The following is a 20,652-nucleotide window of genomic DNA, read 5'->3' as shown; positions in this document are numbered from 1 at the left end:
AGAAATTTACAAACTATCCTATCAAGATAACAATTTAGGAGATGTGCCAGGGCCAAGTAAATGACAAAATTTCTTTCCTACTAAACCTCTCCCAAATGGCACTAGTGAAATACAGTATAAGAGGCAATAAATCCACTGACATTTTAAAATTGATTTCCTTTAACAATCAAGTTTGAAACTGACTATCTGACATTTCTCCTTTTAAGGTTAATCGTTAATCCACATTATTATCATTTCCTTTTCTTAAATCCCATTTCCAAAAGCAGTAATGCTCTTAAAGCTAGAATGTAAGAAGTACAGGTTTAAAGCTAATGAGATATACTTCTGCCCCGAGTGAAAGGATATAACTGCTCTTCAACTTAAGACAAATATTAAGACAGTAACTTGAGAATTCAGTTGTTAGGCAGGGTGTGGTGATATATGTCTTTAGGGAGGCTGAAGTAGGAGGATCACTGTGAGTTCCACGCCAGTCTGGGCAACACATAATGAGTTCCGGACCATCCTGGGCCTTAGACTGTGCCTCAAAAAAAGAAAATTCAATTATTGTATTCATGGCTTGAATAACCTATAATGGTCAGCAGGAGGCCATATAGCAAGTATAAGTAAATCAGACATAGTGGCATGTGCCTGTACTCCCAGCTACTCAGAAAAATGCTAAGTGATATTTTCTACTCTCTGACCTCAGGAATACCAGTTTTATATAGTAAGATAGCCCTTTCCACTTCTAGGCTCACATTACGAGATACCAACTAGAGATGAGATAATGCCAACTTATACCTGGTCCAGATTCTTGTCCATAACTGAGACCTGAAGTGTGCTTGGTCCGAACTCGTAAAGTTTGTGCCCTCTGCTGACGAGCCATATCGCAGGTCTGATTTGGGTGCCATATCTGTTTGCAGTGGTAGCAAAACTCAGTCTGGCAGCCTTCCCTCTCACAGGTTAGCTTTGGACAGCTGGCACAACCATAAGCAATAACAGCATAACTGGATAAGGAAACAGGAAAAGATCCCAGTAAGGTAAGAATAAATTAACCGAGACAGACATTATTCATCAGCGCTTACATGCTGCTTGGCATCACAACTTATGACGCAAAGTCTATGTGCACTTGTGCGCGTGTGTGCATGCACACACACACATAAATACAAAGGCCAGACTAACTGTAACCTCTGTGTGAACAAGTAGATTTCTTTTGGATATTTCAAAAACAAAAATAGCTTATTTCCTGGGAAAAAAAAAAAAAGAAGAAGAAGAAGAAAATGTACCCAGCTTGAATTCCAAGCATTTATTCAATCATAGTTTAAGCTGCTTTAAGAGTGGTTTGCCACAGCTGGTTTCATAAATAATAGGGTACAAAACAATTTCCTTTCGATGGTTTGCTACGTTTAGAAAGATTAGAATTTGTTTACATGGAAGGACAGAGGAGTTGTAAAATAAAGAGCTATAGCAAAAATTAAAGCAACTATACTTTTTTATCAAGTTCCATAGTAGAGCTGGTCAGCCACAGCTTGAGACAGCAGTCTGAAAGGGACTGTAGTCAGCTTCTCCTATAGAAAGCTTCCCCCCCCCCTTGTTTTATTTTATTTGTTATTGACAGTTTCCATACTTACAGTCAATAAACTATGATAATTCCCTCTTCTCCCCGACATTCCCCTTCACAAATCCATACTCCATCATATACCCTCCCTCTCTTCAATACTCTCTCTTTTATTTTGATGTCATTATCTTTGCCTCCTATTATGAGGGTTTTGTGAAGGTAGTGCTAGGCACGGTGATGTTGTGAATATCAAAGCCAATTTCTGTCTGGACAATTGCACTGTAAATAGTCCTATTCTTTTTTGGCTCTCATGTTCTTTCCAACACCTCTTCCGCAATGGACCCTGAGCCTTGGAAGGTGTGACAGATATGCTGAAAGCTCATTTTTATCTTTCTATGTCTCTTTTCATTTTCCAAATTTAATTCTGTATCTTTTAGGGTCCTTCTGCTTAACTGTCTCAAAAAACCCAGTACTATCTTTCCTTAAGGCAGCATAAAGCCTCATCTTTCTTTCTACAGACATATATGCTACAAAGAACTCAATTCAGACTTTCCTAGCACTAGCATCAACCATTTCTTGTAATTTTTGTCAGTTTCCCAAGAATTAGTCTCCTGTAAGCAATTTAATTATCTATAACTATTAGCTGTTCTGATTAATTCTAAATATGCCAACTGAATGCTGGGACTTCTCTGACAACTAGACATTTGTTTAAAATAAAATGAAAGGAAGCCAGGTATGGCAGCTCATACCTTTAGTCCCAGCACTCAGAAGGCTGAGATAGGATTAGTGTGAGTTTGAGGCCAGTCTGTGGCTGCAAAGTGAGTTTCAGGTCAGTCTGGGCTACAGTAAAATAGTGCCTTAAAAAAAAAAAAAGGCCAGGCATGGTGGTGCATGCCTTTAATCCCAGCTCTCAGGAGGCAGAGGTAGGAGGATCACCACGAGTTCAAGGCCACCCTGAAGCTACCTCGAAAAACCAAAATAAAGAAAAAAATTAATTAATTGACTTTAAAAAATTAAATTGAGCCAGGCGTGGTGGTGCACACCTTTAATCCCAGCACTTGGGAGGCAGAGATAGATAGCCATGAATTTGAGACCATCCTGACACTGAGACTACATGGTGAATTCCAGGTCAGCCTGAGCTGCAGTGAAACCCTACCTCAAAAAAACAAAACAAAACAAAAATTAAATTAAGGAGCTTAGAGATACAGCACAGCAGTAGAGCATTTGCCTACCATGTAGAAGGTGCAAAGTCTGATCACTCTCACTGCAAAACAAATCAAATTAAAATTCAAAAAGTAGGCTAGCCAGGCATGGTGGCACATGCCTTTAATCTCGGCACTTGGTAAGCAGAGGTAGGATTGCCATGAGTTTAAGGCCACCCTGAGACTACATAGAGAATTCCAGGTCAGCCTGTGCTAGAGTGAGGCCCTACCTCTAAAAAAAATAAGTGAGTAAGTAAATAAATAAATAACAGTATACTAGAGACAGCTCAGTACTTAAGGCATTTGTCTGAGAAGCCCAAGGACCAGATTCAAGCCAGATGCACAAAGTGGCACATGTGGAAGTCTAGGCACGCCCATTCTTTGTAGGATGACCTTGAACTGCTGATCCTCCTGCCTCCACCTGCCTGGTTCATAACCACAAAATTTTTTTAAATTTATTTTTATTTATGTGAGAGGTAGGAGGGGATGGACACACCAGGGCCTCTAGACACTGCAAACGAACTCCAAACACTTGTGCCACCATGTGCATCTGGCTTACATGGGTTCTGGGAATCGAACCTGAGTTCCTGGGCTTCTCTCCAGCCCACCATAATTTTTAAACAGACCAATGAATGCAAGTTTACATGTAGCCATCTGTGCTTTGGTATCCCCTAGTCTATACTCACCCAATATCAAAAAGACCTCAAACAACTTTGTAAATGTCTAATAAGGTTTTCTGGGTTATTTTTATAGTCTGCTTGTTTATTTGAATATTTACTCAGTGTTCATAATAGCTTGAATTCTCAAGTTTACCATAGATTGTGCAAATTGATTTGAGAATACTGCCATAGATTGTTACAAGAAAATTTTCAGTGCCAGAGATGGGATACCTTCCAGTGAATTGTTGGCCAGGGAGGTCCCTGATGCCCCCAAAACATTACAGGCCTTGCCAAAGCACTTGGTTTTCCACCCAGAATAGATGGTAAGACCCTATTGCTGAAGACTCCACATATTTGGGCTACAAGGTCACTGAGAAATCCTGCTGGAACTGAGCTGAAAAATCTCCTCCATGTACACCAGCTGACAGAAAGCTGGACAAAGTCACGCTGCATGCAGTTCAATGGGAGAGAGAAATCACCAGTGAAGATACTCCACAGTGGGCACTGCAAGCCTTATATTTGGCCTTCTCTTCAGATGGCAGTGACCCTGGGATGACTCAGAAGGCAACATGGTGCTGAGAAGAAGTGACAGAGGACTGCTCAGCACGGCAATATCTCTATCACACCTTCCAAGGCCCAGGGTCTAATGCAGAAGAGGTAGCAGAAAGAATGTAACAGCCAAAGGAAGGGTAGAACTCCTTAGAACACAAAATGGCCTGGATATTCATACCCTCACAGTGCCTGACACTACCTACACAACACCATCATAATAGAAGGAAAAGATAATAACTTCAAAATAAAAGATTGATTGAGAGGGGGAGGGGATTTGTTGAAGAGTGGAGTTTCAAAAGGGACAGTGGGGATAGGGAGGGAATTACCATGGGATATTGTTTACAATCATGGAAATTGTCAATAAAAAATGAAGACAAAAAAGGAAAAAAAGAACAAAGTGAGAATAGGTCAATGTGTGAATGCAAATGATTCATATCCTGCAGGAGCTCTGAGCAAATTTACCCCACCTACCTGCAAAACAGCTACTAAACATGTACCTCTGAAGAAAGTGACTCGTTTGCTATTTTGTGTTAAATGGGGAAGGTGGTAGATGACCTCTGAAAAATAACAGGCCACATTCTGAAGATATAAATTAAATACCAGCCAAATGAGGTGGTACGTGCCTTTAATCCCAGCACTGGGGAGGCAGAGGTAGATGGTCACCTGGAGTTCAAGGCCAGCCTGAGACTACATAGTGAATTCCAGGTCAGCCTGGGCTAGAGTGAAACCCTACCTTGAAAACACAAAAATTAAATACGGGCTGGAGAGATGGCTTAGGTTTTGCCTGCAAAGCCTAAGGACCAGGTTAGATTCCCCAGGAATTCCACCTAAGGCAGAGGCACAAGGGGGCGCACACGTTTGAAGTGGCTGGATGCCCTATTATGCCCATTCACTCTGTCTATCTGCCTTTCTCTCTCTCAAAAATAAAATAAATAAAAATTAAATATTCTCTACTCACATAGTGCAAATATTTACTACTCTGCTTGCTGAGCATGGTAGAGCACAACTTTAATTCCAGCACTCAGGAGGCTGAAATAGGAGGATCAATGGGAGTTCAAGGCAACCCTAAAGCTACATAATGAATTCCAGACCAGTCTGGGCTAAAGACCCTACCTCAAACAACCAAATATATATATACATAATATGTATATTTTTTGAAGGGATTCTGGGAAACAAACCCAAGTTCATATAACACCACTGAGCCAGATCACCCACTTTCCATCTTTTTGAAAATCTAAAAAAAGAAAAAAATTAATACTGTTCTCATTAGTATTTCTGGTTCATTTCAGTTTCCACACTGTTGTGCCTGGAGCAAAGACTGGCTTCAGTTTCCCTGCCTACTCCTTGTGTATGCTGAACAAGGTATAAGTTTCTTCTGCACTGAACTTTAAACTTCACATTATCCTTATTTTTCTTTATTCTGACAGATATGGTATATATCCTTTACCTAACTGTGAGCAGACAGCCCTTGACTTCCTTAATTTTAAAGGTATGGTGATACAGCATGCATGAATTGGCACAGCAAACAACAAGAAGCCAATTTTAGGAGAGCCAATTTAGTCCTAAGAAAGTAAAATAACCCCAAATATTCATGAATTCACAGCATTCTATTACTATGACACAGAATTACTCAGAGCACGAGACTTGGAATTCCTGTTTTGGGGTGCCCAGGCTGGGTTCTGATTCATACCATATGACACAGTATGAAAATCTCTAAATGAAGACGGCATGGTGGTGCACGCCTTTAATCTCAGCACTCGGGAGGCAGAGGTAGAAGGATCGCTGTGAGTTCAAGGCCACCCTGAGACTACATAGTGAATTCCAGGTCAGCCTGGGCTAGATTGAAACCCTATCTCGAAAAACCAAAACGAAAAAAAAAAAAAGAAAAAAGAAAATCTCTAAATGCAGGGGGCGTCAGCATGTTTGGGGTCTGTGTACTCAGGCAGGCAGAAAACAGTAAAATGACAACAAGCAAAATCTGTCAACAAGACAACAGAGTTGACTCTGGCAGGAGATGAACTACCCCTAGTACAGCAGCTAGGGCCCAGAGGAACTGGTGAACAGCAGGAGTACTGCTTCCACAGCAGACACTGAGGATACTCAAAATGCACCAAAGCAGAAATCCAGAAGCTGTTGAGAGCTCAACACTGAAGTAGACTTAAAGCACACCCACTAAGGCTCAGGGAATTTTGAAGAGGGGGCAAAAAGAATGTTAAGAACCACAGGGTAGGAGATAATATCCAGAGGCATTGCCCTCCCATCCCCACAATGATTGACTCCTGTTCTCACAACAAATAACCAACAACCCCACGAATACCAGCAATCCCACTAAGAAGGACTCTCAGAGGAGGGAAATGATGGTACCAACATATGATGTATTCATAAAGTTTTTACTTAATAGAAAAATTAAAAAATCTCTATCTCTTAGCTTCTAGTGAAGGTATAGGTGCTTGCCACATTCAAGATAGCTAAACAAGCTGGGTGTGGTGATGCAGGCCTTGAATCCCAGCACTTGGGAGGCAGAAATAGGAGGATCATCATAAGTTTGAGACCACCCTGAGACTACATAGTCAATTCAGGTCAGCCTGAGTTAAGAGCAAGACCCTATCTTAAAAACAACAACAAAAAAAACAGAACAAAAAGAACCAGATCAAATGTCATCTTCTCTGAAGACCTATTTCCCTTTTCCAGGTGGCTGGTTGCCTATCTGAGCTAATGCAGTTATAGCACAGATGGTCACTTGTTTATGTGCTTGCCTGTCCCACCCTGGACTCATGCTCAACAGACCTGTGGTGAATGCATGATAAGGAACTTTTGTTTTGTTTTGTTTTGTTTTGTCTCACTATAGCTCAGGCTGACCTGGACTTCACTCCTCTGGTGGTTTGATTCAGGTGTCCCCCATAAAGTTAGGTGTTCTGAATGCTAGGTTCCTAGCTTAGCTGATAGATATTTGGGAAGTAATGCCTCCCGGAGGGAGTGTATTGTTGGGAGTGGGCTTATGGGCGTTATAGCCAGTTTCCCATGCCAGTGTTTGGCACACTCTCCTGTTGCTATTGTCCACCTTATGTTGGCCAGGGGGTGATGTCCACTCTCTGCTCATGCCATCATTTTCCCTGACATCATGGAGCTTCCCTTTGAGCCTGTAAGCCAAAATAAATTTCTTTTTTCCAAAAGCTGCTCTTGGTTGGGTGATTTCTACCAGTAATACAAACTGGACTGTAACAGCTCTGTAGTCTCAGGGTGGCCTTGAACTCATGGTGATAGTCCTGCCTCTGCCTCCCAAGTGCTGAGATAAAAGGCGTGTGCCACCACGCCCAGCTTGGAACTTCTTTTACTCTGGTACTTTGGCTTTTCCCAGGGCTTCTAGCTCTTCACCATGTAGTCTCAGGTTGACCTCATACTCACAGCAATCCTCCTACATCTGCCTCCCAAGTGCTGGGATTAAAGGTGCATGCCACCACACCCGGCCTCAAACTTATCCTTTTGTGTTTGTTTTATTGTATTTCATACAAATCCATGTTAAGGGTAAAGCACCTAATTTCTAAAAAGGAAAGTCTTCCCACACTGTGAGAAAACCTCACTCATGGGACCAGATCTGACATGAGCGTGTTGTTCTTTGTCCCAAACTCTACATGGGAGGGAGGAGCTTCCTTTCAATTATGCTATTTTAGTTTAAACATGCCCTCAGGTGTGCTAATTAGAAATTAGAAACTAAAAGGAGGGTATAAGTTACATTCTGCCTCAAACATGAACATGCCCCACAAGTTCATATAATTTTTACTTCATCTTAATAATTTCCTAAATCTTCAGAAACATCACAGTTCACATGCTACTTTAATTTTAGCCCTGGAAAGAAATCTTCCATTAGTATAAATGTAATTATGCTGCAACAGACCCCAGTGGTTAAAAAAATATGCCTATGTCTGTGTTTCCATTCTCCAAGTCATGTAACTTTAACAAGATTATCCACTTACAAATGGACCTTGAGAATGTTTAAGGGTTGTAAACATGGGCCAAAATGATAAAAATAGCCATATCCTTTATTTTCCTTCTCCGCCCCCCACCCCATTTGGGATCCATTTCTAAGCTTAGATAACTGTAAGAGCCTCCTTATCTGGACTCCCTATTCTTTACTCTTATCCAATTTTCATTCCAGAAGGTAGACTACCATGAGGTTACCCTTTTGTTCAACATCCTTCAATAAAAAAGAAAAAAAGAGGCTGGAGAGATGGCTTAGCGGTTAAGTGCTTGCCTGTGAAGCCTAAGGACCCAGTTAGAGGCTGGATCCCCAGGACCCATGTCCAGATGCAATAGGGGGCGCACGCATTTGGAGTTCCTTTGCAGTAGCTGGAGGCCCTGGTGTACCCATTCTCTCCCCCTCTCTCTGCCTCTTTCTGTCACTCTCAAATAAATAAAAAAGAAAAAGAGGACTGGGGAGATGGCTCAGTGGTTAAAGGTGTTTGTATGCAAAGACTGCCTACCTGGGTTCAGTTCCCTAGTTTGCATGTAAAGCCAGATGCACAAAGAGGCCCTGGTGCACCCATACATATTCTTTCTCCCTTTCTCTATCAAATAAATAAATTAAAAAAATATATTTTTTAAAGAAGAGAAGCCATTCTACATGCAGTTCAATGGGGGAAAGATACACCACCAGTGAAGATACTCAACAGTGGACACTGCAAGCCTTATAATTGGCCAGCCAGGCCAAATGAGCCAACGGGTGCAATATTGGCACGTCTCGACTGGAGGCCCGCTCCAAGGGAGGGAATACATCCCTGATACTGAAAACTTAAAACAGGGGTAGTCATGAGCCCTACGGTTGTAACATCTTCTGCTGTCTGGATAAGTGTATATACTATGCTTATCAAACTGCCCAGTAAGCACTTCTCTTAATATTCATACCCTTATCTTAATGCTACTCTCACTTTGGATAGAGAATCTTCTCTTTTCAGATGGCAGTGACCTTAGGACGACTCAGAAGGTATCATGGTGCTGGAAAGAAGTAACTAGAGTACTGAGTAACATCTCAATCACACCTTCCAAGGCTCAGGGTCTAATGTGGAAGAGGTGGCGGAAAGAATGTAAGAGCCAAAGGAAGGGTTGGGCTTCTTACAAACGGCTCCCTCCAGACAAAAAACTGGTCTCGATAGCCATGACCTCATAGTGCCTGACAGTACCTACACAAGACCATCATAAGAGGAGGGAAGGATCATGGCATCCAAATAGAGGAGAGACTTATTGAGATGGGGAGTGGATGTGATGGAGAATGGAATTTCAAAGGGAAAAGGGGGGAGAGGGAGGGCATTACCATGGAATAATTTTTATAATCATGGAAAATGTTTAATAAAATTGAGAAAAAAAATCTTTAAAAAGTTTTAAAAAGGGTGGGGAAATGGATTAGTGGTTCAGTCGTTTGCCTGTGAAACCTAAGGACCCTGGTTCAGTTCCCCAAGACCCACATAAGCCAAATGCAAAAGGAAGTATATGTGTCTGGAGTTCTTTGCAGTGTCTGGAGGCATTGGCTTGCCCATTCTCTCTCTCTGCCTCTTCCTTTCTCTTTCAAATAAATAAATGAATGAAAATTTTTAAAAAGTTAAAAAAAATAAAAATTAATAAAAAAGGAAAAGGGCTGAAGAGATGGCTTAGCGATTAAGACCCTTACCTGCTAAGCCTAAGGACCAATGTTCGACTCTTCAGATCCCACATAAGCCAGATGCACAAAGTGATTAAGTGATTAAGTATGCAAGGTGCAAAGTCACACATGTGCACAAAGTGGCACACACATCTGGAATTTGATTGCAGTGGTTGGAGGCCCTGGAATACCAACTCATATTCTCTCTCTCGTTTTAAAAAAAGGACTGTCTGCTAGGCTTGCCTCAAAAAACAAAGGAGGCCTGGAGAGATGGCTTAGTGGTTAATCAAAGCCTAAGGACACGAGTTTGAAGCTTGATTCCCCAGTACCCATGTAAGCCAGATGCACAAGATGGCACATGCATCTGGAATTCGTCTGCAGTGGCTGGGGGCCCTGATGCACCCATTCTCTCTCTCTCTCTGCCACTCTCAAATAAATAAAAATAAGCCAAAAAAATTTTTAAGCAGAGAAACAGAAGCTAAGCATGATGATGTATTCCTATAAACACAGCATTCAAATAAGAGAATTATGAATTTAAGACTATCCTGGGCTACATAGTTAATATCCTGTCTCAAAAAAAAAAAAAACAAAAAACAAAAACCATAAAACCTCGGGCATAGTGGTATGCTTTTAATCCCAGCACTCGGGAAGGCAGAGGTAAAAGGATCACTGTAAATTTCAGAGTGAGTGCCAGGTCAGCCTGGGCTACAGTAAGATCCTACTTCTGGGAAAGAAACAACAACAACAAAAAAAAAAATCCACCTCCAACCCTAACCTTATTTACACTTAGCTACACTGTATCTACTAACTTGAATCTAGTCTACATTTTCAAGCTGATCTCTTACCACTTTTCAGATCCCAATCCCTACAATATGCTTAGAAACTAATCAAACCACACTTCCATTATTTCCATGCCTCCACACATTTGCTCATAGCACTCATGAGATGGTGCATGCATCTGGAATTCGTGCGCAATGGCTGAAGGCCCCCGTGCCCTCATTCTCTCTCCCTAATAAATACAAGTGTCTGTGTGTGTGTGCGCACACAACTATAATCCCAGCACTTGGGAGGTGCAGGCAGGAAGATCAAGAGTTCAAAGCCGGTCTGAGCTGGATGTGGTGGCACATGCCTGTAACCCTAGCACTTGAGAGGCTGAAGCAGGAGGATCTCAAGTTTGAGGTCAGTCTAGACTACATAATAAGACCCTATCTCAAGAAGAAAGAACCAAGCATGGTGGTACATGACTTTAATCCCTGCGATCAGAAGGCAGAGGTACGAGGATCTCTGTAATAGTCCAAGGCCAGCCTGGGACTACACAGTGAGTTCCAAGTCTGTCTAGGCTACAGTGAGATACTACCTTGAAAAAAAAAATGATGATTGAAGGGTTGGAGACTATAAAAGAGCCTAAAATAATAATTGACCAAATAATAGGTTAGGGCTCTCTCTTTCTGTAGTGTGAACTGAGGGGGGGGCAGCAAGGAGGTGGTGGGGGTGGAAGGGCCCATGGGCCCTGGGTTTAACACCCAGTAACAACAACAACAAAATAATAATAATAAACTAATCTATACAACATACACATAAGGAAATAAATCATTGTCAGCTAAAAAAAAAAAAAATGAATTGACCAAATAAGTAAATTTTTTGTTGCTTTGTTTTTGAAAATAAGGTCTCACTATGTAGTCCGGACTGGCCTGGAACTTGCTATGTACAATAGGCTAGCCTTAAACTTGTGGTGATCCTTCTGCTTCTGCCTCTGCCTCCTGAGTGCTAGGATTAAAGGCATGTACCACCATGCCTGAAAAATAAGTGAATTTTGAAAGGCACAAAAAGTCATCTTATAGGTCAGTAATCAATGAATAGTTGGTTTTGTTTTTTGTCTTCTGAGGTAGGGTCTCACTCTAGCTCAGGCTGACCTGGAATTCATTCACTATGCATTCTCAGGGTGGCCTCAAACTCACAGCAATCCTACCTGCCTTCTGAGTGCTGGGATTAAAGGTGTGCGCCACCACAGCCGGCTTGGCTGAATAGTTTTAAGCAGGGTAATAATAGAAATATTCTTACTAGGCCAAGCACCTAGGGTACACGCCTCTAATTCCAGCCCTCAGAGGCAGAGGTAGGAGGATCACCATGAGTTTGAGGCCACCCTGAGATTACATAGTGAATGAATTCCAGGTTAACCTGGACTAGAGTGAGACCCTACCTCAAAAAACTTGAAAAATTCTACTAGAAAAATACTTAATCAATAGATTGGGAGGGCATGGGGAACTTGGATAGATGAAGAGAAAATTATAGAAAAGGGAAGGACCTAATTAAAAGGTTGAGGACTTCAGGGATGCAGCTCAGTGGTAAAAGCTCTTACCTAGCATGTACTGAGAACCTGAGTTCAGAACCCAGCACCAGTGGGAGGGGAGGGAGGGAGGTTGAGGTAGGCTTCAGAAAGGCACACTCTTAGGGCTAGGAAGATGACTCAGAGGTTAAAGGTGCTTACAAAGCCTGCCAACCCATGATCAATTCCCAAGCCATCCATATAAGTCAGATGCAAAAAGGATCACACACATCTGGTGTTCATTTGTCATGGCAAGAGGCCCTAAATGTGTCCATTTTCTCTTCCTCTTCCTACTTGTTGGGCTGGAGAGATGGCTTAGTGGCTAAGGCACTTGCCTGCAAAGCCAAAGGACCCAGGTTTGATTCCCTAGTACCCATGTAAAGCAAGATGTACAAGGTGGTGCATGCGTCTGGAGTTCATTTACAGTGGCTGTAAGCCCTGGTACGCCCATTCTGTCTCTCAAATAAATAAATAAAGGCCGTGCGTGGTGGCACACACCTTTAATCCCTGTGCTTGGGGGGCAGAGGTAGAAGGATTGCCATGAATTTGAGGCTACCATGAGACTACACAGTGAATTCCAGGTCAGCCTGAGCTAGAGTGAGACCCTACCTCAAAAAACCAAAATAAATAAATAAAATATTTTTAAAAGGATTGGACTTGTTTGGGCTGGAGGGATGGCTTAGAGGTCAAGGTGTTTGCCTGCAAAGCCAATGGACCCAGGTTAGCCAGATGCACAAGGGGGTGCATGCGTTTGGAGCACATTTGCAGTGGCTGGAGGCCCTGGTGTACCCAATCTCTATCTCTCTCTCTGTCAAATAAATAAAAATAAAAATGTTTTTAAATAAATTGGGGGCTGGAGAGATGGCTTAGCTGTTAAGTGCTTGCCTGTGAAGCCTAAATACCCCAGTTTGAAGCTTGATTACTCAGGTCTCACATAAGCCAGATGAACAAGGGGGCACATGCATCTGGAGTTCATTTGCAGTGGCTGGAGGCCCTGTCACACCCATTCTCTATCTATTGACCTCTTTCTCTCTGTGTGTCTGTCACTCCCAAATAAATAAATAAACAAAAAATTAAAATAAATTGGACTTGTTAATGCAGTAGTTAGTATATCAAATAATGTGTATTTTTCCATTGAAATTATTTTATTTATGAATAAAATCATGCTCAAATAAGAGAAAAGAATTATTCAAGCTCTGTTTTGTCCTACAAATATTTTGTAAAAATATTTTAAAAAATCATTCTTGTCCAGTGTGGCGCCAACATGCCTTTAATCCCAGCACTTGGGAGGCAGAAGTAGGAGGACCACCATGAGCTCAAGGCCACCCTGAGAATACAGAATGAATTCCAGGTCAGGCTGAGCTAGAGACCCTACCTCAAAAAAAAAAAAAAAAAAATTAAAAAAATAAAATCAGACCTCTATAAAACCAGGCATGGTGGCACATGCCTTTAATCCCAGCACTTGGGCGGCAGAGGTAGGAGGACTGTTGTAAGTTCAAGGCCAGCCTGGGACTACAGAGTGAACTCCAGGTCAGCCTGGGATAGAGTGAGACCCTACCTCAAAAAAAAAAAAAAAAAAAAAAAAAAAGCCGGGCGTGGTGGCGCACGCCTTTACTCCCAGCACTCGGGAGGCAGAGGTAGGAGGATCGCCATGAGTTCAAGGCCACCCTGAGATGACAGAGTTAATTCCAGGTCAGCCTGGACCAGAGTGAGACCCTACCTCAAAAAAAAAAAAAAAAAAAAAAAACTCTGTAAGATTACTTACATGATCCCTCATCCTGAAAAGTATGCATACACATATGTACAGACATGGGAAAGACTTGATAAATCTGGCTGTCAAGAACAATCTGTAGGCAGTACACATGAGCAGGTGTGGGAAAGATAACAGGGACTTAGGGCTGCTTTTCCAATGTGTTTTTTAACCAGACCCAGAAAAACAGGACAGTTTAAACCAAACCAGGGCTGGAGATGTCAGCTTAGTAGGATGCATGCATGATGCCCTAGGTTTGAACTCCTGCACCTCATTAACTATGTGACTGGCCCACACCTGGAGTCCCAGAACTCAAAAGTAGAGGCAGGAGGATCAAGAGTTCAAAGTCATCCTTAGCTACATAGGAATCTGAGACCAGCCTGAGCTATGAAAAACTGTCTCAACAAAACAAGAACAAAATAGGGAACCACAAGATCTATTAAGAAAACAGAAGCTATTTTTCTTTTTCTTTTTCTTTTCTTTTCGAGGTAGGGTCTCACTCTAGCTCAGGCTGACATGGAATTCACTATGGAATCTCACGGTGGCCTCGAACTCACGGCGATCCTCCTACCTCTGCCTCCCAAGTACTGGAATTAAAGGGTGTGTGCCACCACACCCGGCAAGAAGCTATTTTTCCATTTTTATTAAAGAAAAAGGGCAAATCTGTCATGGTGGATGGACTCAGGCAATCATTTGAACCTACATGAAGTTTAAAGCAACTCCTTGGTTTACCTAACTACCTTCAGTGGAATATTTCAAAACTCTTTGGAAACATTAACTAATTAAGCCTCTGAAGTCAGGAAAGGATTAGGCCTATCTCAGTTAAGAAAAATAAAGTAGGTAAGAGGCTCAGAAAACAAACTAGAGTCTAGCATCCCTGGCTCTCTTAATGTTCTTAAGCCACACTTAGAACATGCCCTGAACAGTAGCATTCCCAATACTGGGGCTATGTTGAAAAGTAATGGTTTTAGAACAAAGAACAATTAGAAAGAATTATTGGCCTTGGAGTTAAGACCAGAGTTCCAAGACTAGTTTCACCATATGCAAAATTATTATATGACCCTGAACAAATCAATGAATTTCTTCCTTAAAAGTCCAATTTTCTTATCTATGAAACTATATCAAATCAATTTCACAATGTTGTAAAGATCAAATTATGTATGGCTGGCATATAGGCTTTCCAATGCCATTTTGCATTGTCCCCAAACTTTACTTTTTCTTTGTTTTGGTTTTACAAGGTAGAGTCTTACTCTAGCCCAGGCTAACCTGGAATTCACTATGTAGTCTCAGGGTGGCCTCGAACTCACGGCAATCCTCCTACTTCTGCCTCCGGAGTGGCTGGGATTAAAAGCGTGTGCCACCCACGCCCAGCTCTGAACTTTACCTTCTTTAAGGACATACCCGAGCCACAGATAAAAAGAAAAAAAGCATATATATAATATAATTATTTTGACCATTATATCTGAATCATACTATCCCAATATTTGGCTAGATTAAGAAAATGGCCTAATTCTTTAATAACTTTTAACTCAGTAATGGTGTAGAGTTGTCGCCAAGCTTCCAAATTAATTTCTCTCCATTTTTATTGGTGCAAGTGAAGACCAGACTGACTTCAGAGCAATTTAAAAAAAGAGGGGGGCTTTCCCAGGAAGATGTTCAGGGAAGCCATATTTATTTGTTAAAATTCATTTTAAGGGCAGGAGAGATGGCTTAGCAGTTAAGGCGCTTGCCTGTGAAGCCTAAGGATCCAGGTTCAATTCTCCAGGTCACATGTAAACCAGATGCACAAGGTGGCACATGTGTTTGGAGTTCATTTGCTGTGGCTAGAGGTCCTGGGGCACCCATTCTCTTTGTGTCTCTAATAAATAAAAATTTAAAAAATATTTTAAAAATTCATGTTAACTCTCATCTCTAAAATAGAACTTAGGCTGGGTGTGGTGGCACACGCCTTTAATCCCAGCACTCGGGAGGCAGGGGTAGGAGGATCGCTGTGAGTTCGAGGCTACTCTGAGACTCCACAGTGAATTCCAGGTCAGCCTGGGCTAGGGTGAGATCCTACCTCGAAAAAACAAACAAACAATAATAAATAAATAAATAAATAAAATAAAATAGGACTTAATACACAACTTCAAAATTAATGTTTTCTTCTTAATATTACTTTTGTTCAGAAAATAGATGAACAATGTCAGACAACTTGAATGCCGTATAAAATAACCTGGAGCAGACCCTTTCCAAAAGCCTACAAAGTTGTTCTTGGCACATATTAAACTGAAAGTGAAAGTGATTTACCATAAACTGGGTACCTCTGACCACAGCACTTAAAGCAGTTTAGAAATCCAATCTCAGGTGTTGAGATTAAATACCCTACTTCTCAACAAGTTTGGCATTCCCAGACACTCTAAAACAGCATCAGGGAAAGCTCGAAACCACCTTAGCACAGAGACTACAATTAAAAGCTCTTAAATCCTTTGAAGCAAAGTATCACACAGCTTTTTACTAGCATTGCATTTACACACGGCACTGCAAGGAGTCCCTAGCATCTTCTGCCCCCAAACATGACACACAAGAATAAAATGTATCTGTCCAAGGCCACAGAATAGGGGATGGCAGTCTGGCTCTCAATCACTTAGAGAAGCCCCCTCTTGTCTGCACCTTGGATGAGCTGACAACTGGCAATCAGACATTTTAAGGGAAGGGCTTTAGGAAACATTGAGCGCTTCAGATATGGAAATCTGGTATTACTGTTCTGCAGACGTAAGCATATTTTAACTCACTGACCTTTGAAATCAAGCATACATAGTACATGGAAAAAACTGTCATCAGATCAAAACGGCTGGTGAACTAATTTTCTCTACCACATCAACCTCTGGGCATTCGTCGTCTCAGTGCCCCACTGATTCTCTGAACAAAGAGTCTGTCCACTTCTCACCCTGCCCAAAGCAGCAGCGTGAAGTTACAAGATGCTTCCCAATAGCATGGCACTGCTCGCGGGGCCCAGAGTGCCCCTAAGACCTCTCTGCCAGTCAGTGAGTTGCCCTCGGCCCTAGTGTTCTCATCATCTCCATCTCAACTTTCAGTAGCGGTGGTCAGGAAGGACACGCCCCTCTCCTGCAATGCTGCTAGGGCGCCCCTTGCCAAATGGACACACCCCTCGGAAGCGCTGCCCCTTCAGGATGACATTCTCATTCCCTCCTTTGCTAAGTACCCACTCCCCTTTCCTTACGAGACACACTCCCCATCTCTGTTTGGAGACCTTAACCGGAACCCCCCCCCCCACGCACACACAAGAAAAAAAAACTGCTTGTCCAGGTTAACTGACTAGATGGACAGTTCCCTTCCGTTCAGGCCCCCACCCCAAGCTCCTGAGCAGGATGAGATGATGCTGGGTGTCTCCAGACCAACCTGCTAGGCTTTGTAAGGATGCTCAGGTACCCGAAAACATCCCGCCACCTTCCTTTCCCTTCCACTGCTCATCCTCCCCTGCTCCTGGGGGCTGGGAGGTCACCTCGCTGTGCTCAGGACTTGGCCCTCCAGGCTGGCCAGTACCACGCGGGGACTCCGCAGACCCCCACCACGCCCCTCGGCCGCAGCCCCAAGTGCCCCCACCGGCCACGCCCCCCGCCGGCTCTCACCCGCAGTCCGGGGCTGGACACCAGCGGCAGTCCGGGTCGGAGGCCAGGTATCGGCGCAGCATGAACTCCTCGTACTTGTGCATGAGCGGCGGGTCGGCGAGCAGCAGGCGGATGTCGTGCGGGTTGAGTCGCTCGCTGCACTCGGGGCAGCTGATGGGTACCCGGCTCTCGCTGATCTCCAGGCGCAGGTAGTGGCGGAGGCAGTCCCGGCACGAGCGATGCGGGCAGCTGAGGAGACGCGGGGCCCTGTCGGGCGGCAGCCGTACCAGGCACAGCGGGCATTCCACCTCCTCGGCTCCGGGGCCGTCGCCCTCCGCCGCCTCCTCATCTTCCAACCCGAGCCCCGCGGCCGCCGCCACGGCCTCCACCTCGGCCTCTTGGGCAGCTGGTTCGGATGGCAGAAGGTCGGGCGGAGGGGCCTGGGCCGCGGTCGGAGCCGGGGTCGGCGGGGGTGGAACGGCCGGGGGCGGAGGCTCGGCCTGAGGTTTGGTACGAGCGCGGCGAGCCCGGGCCGAGGCGGAGAAGACGCTGTGGAAGGTGAGGCGCCGGCGCCGGCCGCTGCCGCTGCTGCTGCTGCGGCACTTGGGGTCGGGCGCGGCCGCGTGTAGGGATGTGGAGCGCGGCGACTCGGAGTCCTTTTCGGAGCCCATGGCCCTCCGCTGAGGTTCAGGAGCTTGGGGCGCCCAGCGCCGCCACAGCTCCCGCCTCAGCGCCCCCCAACCCCCGCCCTTCAGCCGGCACCCCGGCCCCGCCGCCGCCCCGGCAGCCCTCCTAGAGATAGAAGCTGAGCAGTCGCTACGAAGTGGTTATAAAGCCTCCGCCCCGCGCGCCGCAGCCCACTGCGCAGGCGCCGGGCTCGGACACCTCATAACCCGCGCGGCCCCGGCTGAAGGAAGCTGGGCGGGGCCTGGAGGGGGCGGGGCCTGAGGCTGTGGCGGAGCTCCGCCTCCTGCTCCTGGTCACGTGGTTTTCAGCGCAGCCATGTTGGTAGAGACAGAGTCGCGGCAGCCGCCGCCTCTGATCTCAGGCTTCTTGCTCTTCCTGTCTATAACCGTCACCTCCTACCCCCGGTCGGTTCCATACAGATAGACCGATGACCCCCCCACACAGGGCTCGATCAGACCTTGATTGCCACTGATCTCTATAGACGCCATTAATTACGCAAACAGCCTTAATTAGCAGACAGTATGTATATTCATCCGCTGAGCACCTAACAAGGTGTGAGGCACCACATTAAGAGATGACCCTATCTGCCAGGGATGTCCTGAATAAAGTCCAAATTGCTCAGAACCTCAAACTTTTGAGGTTAAAGACGACAAACTCCGTGAAGATTCAGTAAAGCAAACCAACAGTGACCTAAGAGGAAAACCCAGCAGATATGATGTCACAGATACCAAGATAAATTGTTTCCAGGAGGGAGTGGTCATTGTGACAAATGCTGCTGAGAAATCAAGAGAGATAAAAAGCAGGGAAATGAACATTGGGGTTGGGCAATACCAAAGAATCCAATATGAAGGAAGAAGGCTTATTCTCAAGCTAGAAGTACGTTTGGTGCTACCTGGCTATAAAACAATCAATGTCTATATGATGACCAGAATTTGGCTAGGCTCTGCTGTGGTAGCAAACAACCCAAATAGCTCAATGGCTTAACACCAGGGTGTATTTTTCATACTAGTGTAAAGCTTACTATGATGGATAAACTTTTTTTTAATTTTTAATTTTTTTATTTTTCAAGGTAAGGTCTCACTCTGGCCCAGGCTGACCTGGAATTCACTCTGTAGTCTTGAACTCACATTAATTTTTCTTTTTTAATCTGAGAAAGAGGTAGATAGAGCCGGGTGTGGTGGCACACACCTTTTTCTCAGCACTCAGGAGGCAGAGGTAGGAGGATCACGTGAATTTGAGGCCACCTTGAGACTACTGAGTCTACCTTGAAAAACCGAAAAAAGAAAAAGAAAAAAAAGAAAGAAGCAGATAGAGAATGGGCACACCAGAGCCTTTAGCCTCTGCAAATGACCTCCAGACTCGTGAACCACCCTGTATATTTGGTTTTACATGAGTACTGGGGATTGAACCTGGGTCCTTTTGCTTTGCCAGCAAGTCTTAACCCCTTAACCGCTAAGCCATCTCTCCAGCCTGGTTAAACTTTATTGTCAACTTGATTGGGTTTAGAGTTACCATGCAGGGCTGGGGAGATGGTTCAGTGGTTAAAGGCTCTTGCTTGCAAAGCCTGCCAGCCCAGGTTTGATTCCCCCAGTACCCACATAAAACAAGATACACAAAGTGGTGCATGCACCTGGAGTTTGTTTGCAGTGGCAAGAGATGCTGATGTATCCATTCTCTCTCTCTCTCTCTGTCTCTCTCTCTCTCCCCTTCTCCCCTCTCTCTTAAAGATAAATAATTTTAGCATTACCATGGAACCACATCTCTAGTTGTGTTCATGAGAATGTTTCCAAGATTATCTTCACTGAGGAGGGAGGACACGTCTGATTATGGGTGGACCCACTCCAGAGCTATGGTCCTGGGATTGCTTCCTCAGGTGGGTACACTGTTACCATACGCCTGCAAATAAATTAAAAAAAAAAAAAAAAAAAAAAGAGCCAGGCAGTGGTGGCACATACCTTTAATCTCAGCACTCAGGAGAATGAGATAGGATAATCACAGTAAGTTCGAGGCCAGCCTGAGATTACGTAGTGAATTCCATGTCAGCCTGGACTAGAGGGAAAAAAAAAAAAAAAAAAGGTGCTTGCTTGTAAAGCCTGACAGGTCAGGTTTGATTCCCAAGTTCTCATGTAAAGCCAGAAGCACAAAGTGATGCACACGTCTGGAGTTCATTTGCAATGGCAGGTGGCCCTGGAACACTCATATTCATTCTCTCTCTCTCTCTTTCTCTTTTTCAAATAACTAGCTAAATAAATAAATAATATTAAAAACAATAATAAAAGATGGCCCGACAGTTAATGCTCTTGCCTATAAAACCTAACAACCTGGGTTCAATTCTCCACTACCCATGTGAAGCCAATTGCACAAGGTGACACTCATTTGCAGCAGCTGGAGACCCTGGCATGCCCATTCTTATTCATAGTCTCTCCCCACCCCCGGCAAATAAAATATTTAATTTTTTTTTTCTTGGGTTTTCGAGGTAGGGTCTCACTCTAGCCCAGGCTGACCTGATACTCATTACGTAGTCTCAGGGTGGCCTCGAACTCAAGGTAATCCTCCTACCTCACATATGCTACCACACCTGGCTTTACTTTTTCACTTAAAAATTTTTTTAAACCAGATGTGGTGGCCCAAGCCTTTAATCCCAGCACTCAGGAGGCAGAAGTAGGAGAAGCGCCATGAGTTTGAGGCCACCCTGAGAC

The 20,652-nt window shown here is 44.0% G+C and overlaps 1 protein-coding gene across 3 annotated transcripts in view; it reads right to left on the bottom strand.

The window, feature by feature from the left end:
- Rnf19b (ring finger protein 19B) overlaps nucleotides 1-18,026 on the bottom strand; it is a 32,115-nt gene extending 14,089 nt beyond the window's left edge. Inside the window, exons 1-2 of one of the 3 annotated variants that reach the window (XM_045149629.1) lie at nucleotides 17,288-18,026; nucleotides 778-983 (exon numbers count right to left, since the gene is read on the bottom strand). In XM_045149629.1, coding sequence (XP_045005564.1) covers nucleotides 778-983; nucleotides 17,288-17,937 — 856 coding nt within the window. In that variant the 5' untranslated portion in view covers nucleotides 17,938-18,026. The remainder of the gene's footprint in view (nucleotides 1-777; nucleotides 984-17,287) is intronic. The other 2 variants (XM_004665257.3, XM_004665258.3) reach the window with 2 other exon arrangements.
- Between the last annotated feature and the right edge of the window lie 2,626 nt (nucleotides 18,027-20,652).

The sequence above is a fragment of the Jaculus jaculus genome, chromosome 5 (genome assembly GCF_020740685.1).
Source record: "Jaculus jaculus isolate mJacJac1 chromosome 5, mJacJac1.mat.Y.cur, whole genome shotgun sequence".
In the NCBI taxonomy this organism is placed as follows: domain Eukaryota; kingdom Metazoa; phylum Chordata; class Mammalia; order Rodentia; family Dipodidae; genus Jaculus; species Jaculus jaculus.
This window is presented reverse-complemented; position numbering and strand designations above follow the sequence as displayed.